This window comes from Aplysia californica, unplaced genomic scaffold, assembly GCF_000002075.1.
Source record: "Aplysia californica isolate F4 #8 unplaced genomic scaffold, AplCal3.0 scaffold00667, whole genome shotgun sequence".
Taxonomy (NCBI): domain Eukaryota; kingdom Metazoa; phylum Mollusca; class Gastropoda; order Aplysiida; family Aplysiidae; genus Aplysia; species Aplysia californica.
The window spans coordinates 393,931-403,930 of record NW_004797937.1 but is presented as its reverse complement, the minus strand read 5'-3'; the positions used below and the strand labels follow the sequence as shown (position 1 = coordinate 403,930).

At 40.7% G+C, this 10,000-nt stretch overlaps 1 protein-coding gene across 2 annotated transcripts in view; it reads right to left on the bottom strand.

The window, feature by feature from the left end:
• LOC101859889 (kynureninase) overlaps positions 1–10,000 on the bottom strand; it is a 45,508-nt gene that overhangs the window by 14,167 nt on the left and 21,341 nt on the right. For both annotated transcript variants that reach the window (XM_013087987.2, XM_005108192.3), the window contains 3 exons: positions 4,280–4,400; positions 1,929–2,011; positions 169–230 (listed from right to left, as the gene is read on the bottom strand). In XM_013087987.2, the coding sequence (XP_012943441.1) occupies positions 169–230; positions 1,929–2,011; positions 4,280–4,400 (266 nt within the window). The remainder of the gene's footprint in view (positions 1–168; positions 231–1,928; positions 2,012–4,279; positions 4,401–10,000) is intronic.

Below are 10,000 nucleotides of genomic sequence, written 5' to 3'. Positions count from 1 at the left end.
AACGCACCATCAGAGCCGCGCTTCTCTGACAGTACGCAGCTTTCATGCTTTAAAAAAAAATTTCTAAGTGTACTGCTCTGATAACTTCCCATTGTGACCTAGACTAGAATTGCATTGGCAATACTAATTGAACCATAAAATCTTTACCTTCTCCTCATAAAAACCTACCAGAAGTAAATGTAAGTTCACAGTCAGTCCATTCATTATGGAAATTTCCTCTCTGTTACAACCTGGGGAGTTATGTGAATTGCCATCAGCAATGAGATCATTTATCAACAACGTGTTTAACATGACTTGAAAAATGAAGAGGGGGGGGGGTATTGCAATGAAAGGGGGCGGAGAAGGTGAGATGAGCAAAGCGCAAAAAACTTCACAGCGCTTTCATATTGTCAATATGAAAAGAAAGCAGATTATTTACAAAATACCAAATAAGATTTACTATAGAGGGTCTACATTTCACAGTTCTAGGTAAAAGTCATAAATCAGATCAAAAGACTATCGCATGACAAGTCCCCCTGCTTGGATGAAAAAAGACAAGTTCCTCACTTTACTGCTTTGTTAGAGTTATCAGATTGTAGCCACCAAATTGTCCATTGTTCACAGAGGAATTGCTACAACAGGACTCTCGATATCGCCCAGGTTGATAAGCACTGAATCAAACTATGAACATGTTAGTAAGTACTTAGGTAAGTTATAAGTAAAGCTATACATAGCTAGGTATTTATTCAATGTTTAAGGCCACTGGCCCACATAACATAGTTAGTTTTAGTTGAGGTTTTATTGTGCTTGCAACTGCATAAGGTCATAGGAGCGCCAGAAGATTAGTGGCGTTAGTTACAAGAGAGTAACAAACATAAAAAAGAAGAAGGGGAGATAAGGACGATAGCATAGAACATACATTTTATAGATGAGACTTCTATGATAACAGCGTACATCATACATCGTAAATTACATAAATAATACCAACATTTTAAATTTGCGTTGGGTAATTAAATTAAGTTCCCATATAATAAAATAGTACAGGCTGTACACATAGATCTACCTCTTCTCAAAATCATGAACATGAAAACAATTGTGGATGTGAAGCCTTTAAATTTTCAAAATGTGGCAAACTTTTCTCTGCCAGAATTGGTCTCATCGGCCACAGCAGAGGCCACAAGTTATCGTAACCGTTAATTCTTCAAATTCTTCTATTTCGCTGGAGATATATTCTTCTCTGCGGATGTATTGGTACCCATACTTCTCAAAACCATGACCATGAAAACTACTGTTACCGCAATAAATGTACCCAACTTCTCAAAATCATGAACATGAAAATTACTATTATGACAATAAACGTACCAACAATTAACTACTCAAAACAAGGAACGTAAAAACTGTTTTTATAACAACAAACGCACCCAAACTTCTAAAAAAACATGAACATGAAAACAACTGCTTTCACAATAAGTGTACACATACCTCTTCTCAAAATCATTTTAGTTTTTTAGTTTTAGTAAGGTTTTACAGCGCTCGCAACTGCATATTGTCATATGAGCGCCTTGGGGTTGTCAACAGAGAAGTACAAACTGGGAATCAAGCTTACTCTGCTCACCTCTCCAGCCTCAACAGCACAAAGTCTGCTTCAACTATCGAGACACCCCTGAAATAGCAGTTCATAAGAGAGTGACAAACATAAAAAAGAAGTAGAGGACAAATGACGATAGTAAGGATGAGGAAAGAAAAAGCAGCAGTTCCCCCTATGTTGTTCTGGCAAAGTATGAATATGAAAAATCAGCCCATTTGCAATTCTGCAGTGCATAAGACCATGTTAATACCCCCCCCCCCCCCCCCCCTTTGGGAATGGCCTAAAAACAACTTCAGCCAGTAGCACTGCCCTGGTGGGGGCTCAAAATCATGAACATGAAAATAATTCACAACAAACGTACCGACAATTTTGGTCATGTCTTCCTCCAGACATTCATCACACCAGGCCCAGGGGAGCTCTCCATTGGTGTGACCCTGTACACCCCTAAAGATAAGACGCATTCCTTTTTTTAGATAAGATAAGACAACAGAAGACAAGACAAAACAAGATAAGATAAGATAAATCTTTATTGTTCAAATCCTGGCACATTGGTTTGCTATTTCACCACGCACGCACACACACACACACACACACACACACACACACACACACACACACACACACACACACACACACACATACACACAAATATAAAAGTACAATTTTAGTTTTTGTGGGACTTTTGAGGAACTTGCAACAAAAAAATCAGGTCATGAAGTGCCGAAGATAAGAGGATTTACTAGATAGTAATATGCAAGTTAAAGGAGGAGAGATGAGGGCAACAGGTGTTCGATAAGAAAGGAGGAAACCACACTAGAGCACCCGCTAACCACCCACAATCATTCCTTGACTTTTCAATATTCTTTAGCAAAGATAAGCACAGAGACACAATAATGGTCATTCAAACAGCAATACTATTCTTTTTGAAAATATTTTAGTAAGAGTTTTACGGCACTTGCAACACAATAAGGTCATTTAAGTGCCGAAGATTAGAGGCGTTACAAGAGAGTAACAAACACACAAAAGGAGGAGAGATCAGGACGATAGACGTTTGAGAGGAAAGAAGAAGCATACCACACCAGAGCACCCGCCAACCACCCACCAAACAGCGATACAATAACGGTCATTCATTGCAAAGAAAAAGAAAGTTGATGAACAAACAAACAGAAAGAGCAAAGGGATGATAAAGTGCATAGAACTTGAAATTAAGCTGACGTTCGCGCTACACGAAATATGATTTCTATTTCTATAGAAGTACAGCTGAAATTGTCCAAGACAGCCACCCATTGTCGAGAAGAAAAGTGATTGTCTCACAGACAGGTATATGGACGTCTTGTTTTGGGGTTTTTTTTTGTAGAGGTTTTACAGTACTTGCAACTGCATAAGGTCATATGAGCGCCTAGGGGTGGGTGTCAACAGAGAAGTTCTCACAAAGAATCAGGCTTACTCTGCTCACCTCTCTTCAACAGCACAAAGTCTACTTCGACTATCAAGGCACCCCGGAAATAGCGACTCATAAGAGTGCGACAAATATACAAAAGAAGTAGAGCCTGATTCCACCACGTCATGAGATTTTAAGAAATAAAAAACGCAAAAGGAACGTTGGGAAGCGGTCGTTTGTACAGGTGATTGTCTTGGACAGGTGGTCGGTCGCTAAAGCAGGCTTAACAATAGTTCTGGAGGATTTAAGCCAAGCAAACCGGCTAATGACATGATGGGAGACTGACAAACACAGACAGACACAGACACGCACACACACACAAGCGTGCATGCACACACACACACGCACGCACACAAACATACAAACACATACGCACATGCATACGCACACACATACACACAAAAACATCCTCATGGGCAGGTGATAGGTCAGGAGTTGACTTGTGAGAACATGCTGTTTTTGGGGCAAACAAAACGATGGTATGTGTTTTTAGTCAATCTTCATGCAACCTATACAAACAACAATAACAATAATGGCAATAAAAAGATATTATCAAATAACACATCAACAAACCCATTGAAATGGGCATTACTGGTGCGGGGGTGGGGAGGATTCCACCTTCAAACTTTAAAAAGTGACGCAGGGAGGAGAGATGAGGGAGCGGTTGGGGTGGTGGTGGTGGGGGAATGGGGGTAGGATCAATTAGGAGAAGGGGGAGGAGGGACTGGCGAAAGAGGAGGAAGGGTAGAAGAAGGGGGAGAGGGGAATGGGTGGAAGAGGGAGGGGAAGGGGTGGAAGGAGAGGATGGAAGGATGATTCAAATGTTCAAGAGTTGCGTCTTCAAGATGTTTCCAGGTACATGAGGAGAACAAACAAATAAACGTTTCTGAGTTGTGGTTCATAAGACGCATGCTGCGTATCCCATGGACAACCAGAAAAACAAATGAAGAAGTCTTGGTTGAAGCAAATTGCAGACAACAGCTTATGACGAATATACAAAAGCGACAGGCACATTTCATTGCATACACAATGCGGAAAAAAGCATTGGAGAATATTGTAACAAAAGGCAAGTTTGACGGAAAGTGAAGCAGAGGCAGACTGAAGGAAAAGATACTGGACGAGTTGACAACATTGCTGGGAACAGCAAAAAAAAAAACAACAGACACCATTGCTGTAATGCAAGACAGATGAAAGTGGAGGTCCATGATCGCCCACGCCAGTTGGCAAGACACCGGATGATGATGAGGATACATAAGAGAACGTGAACTCACATTTTGGCCCACTTATCTATTTGCACGTCCATGTACTCTTTGGTTTTCTTCGGGCACAGGCCCAGAGAGTTGCCGCAGAAGTAGACACAGTCGGCACTGGGGTCCACCAGGGAAAGGTCGGCTGGGGAGAAAAACGTCATCTGATCAAGTCAAGTAAACAAATACTCCGCAGTCTCTCATCAATCTTCCTAAAGCTTCAGATTTTGTTTTAATAATAATAAAATTAATAATAATAATAATAACAATAATAATAATAATAATAATAATAATAATAATAATAATAATAATAATAATAATAATAATAATAATAACATGTGCAAAGTGCAAATTTCCGCTCAACACTGTGCACTTTACAATCTATATTATTAACCCCAAAAGACCTGATAGCATTCGCAAACAATCTCAACTTCCTGGAAAGCTTACCGTTTGTTTGTTTGAGTAGAGAGAAGCACACCAACACGATAAACGTCATTTAGTGCAGGGAAAAAGTAAAACAGACAGACAGACACAACAGAAGGAAAGTTTAAAAAAAGTAGGACCTACCAGTGGCGCCCTCAACCCCCCCCCCCCCCCTCCAGCGAGCATTTAAAAAGTTTTAGTAGAGGTTTTACGGCGCTCGCAACAGCATAAGGTCATATGCGCGCCAGAAGATTAGAAGTGTTACAAGAGAGTAACAAAGATAAAAAAGAAGAAGGGGAGATACGGACGACAGATTTTTTATAGGAAAGAAGAAGCAAACCACACCAGAGCACTCGCTAACCACCCACTCCCGCAAGCATAATAGTACAAGCTGCCATTTTTATTAGCCCTAAAACATTAACAACATATTAACAAGCTCTTTTGCTATCTATGACAAGGTACCCATTCCCACCTGGGTGAAGTAAGGAAAATTCGCGTAAAGTGCCTTTCCCAAGGACACAACTTCGAGTCTGAGCCCACAACCTCACGATTACGAGTCCGGTAGCCCAACCACTAGGTTACCGACGCCACAAAGAGTTTAGTTTTAGTAAGAGTTTTACAGCACTTGCAACACAATAAGGTCATATAAGTGTCGAAGATTAGAGGTGTTACAAGAGAGCAACAAACATAAAGAAGAAGGAGGAGAGATCAGGATGATAGATATTTGATAGGAAAGAAGGAGCAAACCACACCAGAGCACCCGCCAACCACCCACACAAAGAGTTTTACTGAACTTGCAACATAAATTATGTCAAATGAGAGGCGAAGATAACAGTATCTCTGTCTTTCTGCAATGATCTTACATCTCTCTCACCCTGGTGTGGCCCCGACAGGCAGGGCTGAAGCCTGCTTGCTAAATGAGTCGATGGGGGCGTAAAAAAACCGCCTGAATTTTTTAGGGGAAAAATCAGATAATGATCAATTCAGACAAAGCTTTTCAGTTAACCTGTCGTATTTTTTTTTTACATCAGGAATCTGGCGTTTGGAGAGAGGGTAAAATGGGTGCATTAGACAGGTTCCATGTTACCTTCTACTTTATGTCATTATAGTATATCAAAATGTGATCAAATATACATGTATTCTGTGTTTTTGACTAGTTAGAAATCACACCCCTATTTATTTTTCTTTTTTCTTTTGTTCGTGATCCCAAACAAGTCCGCTAAACCTTTTAGTCTATATCTGCTAGGTCTACAATATAAGGGGGCAAATTAGCTTAAAAGATGACACAGTCCTAATAGTAGAAGATGAAGAACACCTGCAGAATCTATTAAATGTCATCGTACAAGACAGTGACAACATGGGCTTAAGCCTAAACATCAAGAAAACCGAAACGATGGTGATAAGCAGAAAAACTCCTATCCCAAGATGCAATATCAAAATCAACGATACCACCCTCAAGCAAGTACAACATTTTAAATATTTGGGGACCATTATATCGAAATCAGATGGTAGATGTCACACCGAAATTAAAAGCCGCATTTGCCAAGCAAAAGCAACCTTCCACAAGATGAAACAGATACTAACAAACACCAATCTGTCACTGGAAACGAAAAAGAGTACTGAAAAGTTACATTGAGCCAATCCTCCTATTATACGGGTGCGAAGCGTGGACAATCAATAAACAGCTGGAAAGAACAATTGTAGCGACAGAGTTGTGGTTCATAAGACGCATGCTACGTATCCCATGGACAGCCAGAAAAACAAATGAAGAAGTCCTGGTTGAAGCAAATTATAGAAAACAACTTATCACGAATACATGTATAAGAAAACGACAGGCAAATTTCTTCGGACACACAATGCGGAAAGAAGCATTAGAGAATATTGTAACAACAGGAAAGTCTGATGGAAAAAGAGGCAGAGGCAGATAGAGGGAAAAGATACAGGACAAGACGACAACATGGTTGGGAGCAGCAAGAACAACAGACACCATTGCTGCAGCGCAGGACAGGGTGAATTGGAGGTCCAATATCGCCCACGCCAGTCGGCAAGGCACCGGATGATGATGATGATGATTGTTGTGAAGGGCACTCATGTCTAAAAGCTTTGCACGAAACTGATAGTCGTGCTTCCAGACAATACGTGCCGTTGACACACATATCTGTTCGACTGGGCAGGTTTACTTTTTGACGGTTCAGTTTTTTAAAAAAAAATAATTTAAAAAACCCCCACAGTATACCATGACATTAACTAAAATCAAAGATCGTGTATAGCAAGATAGTCCAATTTTTTGTTTGCGCCAATAAAAAAGTGTCCCCAATATTCAGGGGCCACCTCTTTGAAAAAGTGCGGATTTTGCGATCAGAGTTACTCTACTTGTGTGAAAAACAATAAAAGTGAAACTAACAAACTGCAATTCCTAATCTTCTTCTGGAGAGAGGAAAGAGAGCTTCAAAAGAAAGACTGCAGCGCCATCTGACCCAAAACGCGGACTTACACGGTCATTTTTTTCCTGAGTGAACTATCTTGTTATGTACGATCTTCGCTAAAAATCGACTTTTTCACAGCTTGGTCCTCACATCAGAAAGATGTGATTTTGTTTTTGTAAGTATTTTACGGCGCTCGCAACTGCATAACGTCATATGAACGCGTGGGACACATAAAACATTTTCAGTTGGTAGGAAATTTTGAATTTTGCCTGGGTGGTGGCCGAAGACTACTCCTATCAATTTTAGACCACCAAGGGATCTTTAACATGCACAACTTGCACACGGGACCTCCGAGATGTTTCGCCCATGTCCGAAAAGGCTAGGTGGGCAAAGGAGGTGAGGGGGTGGGCAAAAAGATATGTGACGAAGAAAGATCTGCGGCCACAGGAAAGCCCCCCCCCCCCCCCCCCCCAAAAAAAAAGGTTGATTTTTAGACAAATGTGGCATACAGGGCTTCTTGAACTGAGCCGTTGAATCCCTTTTCTTCACGAACTTTTGCGCTTGGTCCCGAAAAAAAAAGACACCAGTTTGTCCCGACATAAGTTCCACACGCTGCCATTCGGATTCGATGGAACTGAGTCGGGGCCAGCCTCATTTTTTCTCTACCAAGTCAACAGAAACATTTGTAGTGTTTTCAAGACGTATCAAGACACTGTTAGTTTTAGTAGAGGTTTCACGGCGCTCGCAACGACATAAGGTCATATGAGCGCCAAGGGGTGGATGTCTACAGAGAAGTCCTTACAGGGAATCAGACTCACTCTGCTCACCTCTCTAGCCTCTAGCTTCAACAGCACAAAGTCTGCATCGACTATCAAGGCACCCCGGAAATAGCGGGTCACAAGAGTGTGACAAAAATGAAAAAAAGTAGAGGAAAAATGACGACAGTAAAGACTAGGAAAGAAAAAGCAGCAGTTCCCTGTTGCAGTTCAGGTACAGTTATGAGCATGGCATTGATGAATCAACCTACTTACAATTACAATTCTACTGTGCATAAGAACTCGAGATGTTAATGACCCCCCTTTGGGAATGGCCTAAAGACACTTCAGTCAGTGGTACCGTACGGGCTGGGGGGGGGTTCAAGATACATGAGGAGAACATTTAATACATAGTAATAAATTACACATTACAATATGAACTCTCATGCTGGCCCACTTATCTATCTGCACGTCCATATTGGCTACTCTTTGGCTTTCTTCGGCCACAGGCAAAGGGAAAGGCAAAAACTACCACTTCGGCACAATAACCAATTCTACTCGCGGGCTTGAAAGCAAACACGTTAGGATTTGAAGGTCACTAGACGAATTTAGTCGAATTCAATCGAATTGTGCCCAGGTTGTAACTTTATTTTGTTCCACCCACCAAGGAAAAATCTTGCTGGCCCCGACTGAATCAAATTTGTCACAACGCGATGGAATCAGGCGCTCGTCAATTTTTGGGCAAGTGGAGTTATTGTTATCATCTAAAAGCTTTAAATTCATTTGCCTTTTTTTCAATGAAAAACACCCATCCATGTTGAATAGAAGTCGAAATATTTGCGATTGAAGGAGGTCAGGGTCTCCTTGTTTCAGAGGTAAAATTTCCGACAAAATGGCAGCCAACGTTTGGTAACTTCCATTGCCTGAAAGTCCTAGGAAACTGAAAACCTACATATCTTGTGACTTTAATCAACGTTTTCCAGTAAAATTCACACGCAAATGTGTTTTCAAAGAACATAAAAGGTTTCGAGGAAAAATGTAAAAACAAATTGCCCATCTGCCAAAAAAAAAATCCAATTTCTTTGATTGTATTATTTTGACGAGCGCTTGATTTCACCACCATGCCTCACAAATACAAAAATTCGACAGGCAGTGTGAACTCACATCGTAACCTCATTGTGGCCACCTCCATCAGTAAAAAGAAAAGACAATGTGTTCAGTATAATATTATTCAAATTATTGTGGATGTGATGAGGCAGGTGCTGTATGTATGAGAAACGTTTTACTGGGTAAATCAACCGGGCTATTAACAGTAATAACAATGTCATGACAAAATACGTTGAGGGAAAACATAAAAAAGTGAGTTGAAGCTAACATCTTTCGGCTACTTATCCATTAAGCTCGATTCTGCCAACAGCTTGCTCGTAAAAGATATTAATGAACCCCATGCCTTATACTCAGTGCGCAATGCGCCAATCGAATTTATTTGCTTGAATCGAGGCCAGCCAGATTTTTCTCCACGAAGGGGCATGGTTTTCTAGTTTCAGTAAGAGTTTTACGGCACTTGCAACCCCATAAGGTTATATAAGTACCCAAGATCAGAGGTGTTACAAGAGAGTAACAAACACAAACAAGGAGGAGAGATAAGGACGATAGATGTTTGATCGGAAAGAAGGAGCAAGCCACATCAGAGGCATGGTGTGAGACCTTCAAAACCAAACCCGTTTGTTTTTTTTAAGGTCCCGAGTCTAATCGGTCGCATGGTACCAAAATAATAACTCTTGACGAATCCTTTTTTCGTTTTCCTAAGGGTTTTACGGCGCTCGCAACTGCATAAGGTCATATGAGCGCGCGAAACATAAGTTGGTTGCATTCACAAAAGTTCATTGCACGACTAGGTTTCGGGTTAACGATCAGATTTTTAAATGTAAAAAAAAAAAAAAAGACGTAAAATAACAATCTAAAAATAGTAAAAAATCTGCTTAAAATCAAAATATGTGTATTTACAATTTACCGTGAAGGGAAATCTGTCTGGCCTAATTTCAAGGACCGCAATTAGAAAAATTCTATTCTATTGGCAGAATCTGTTCGGTTGGGTTCGAGATTTTCGTCCATGGATCTAGAAGTTACCCCCCCCCCCC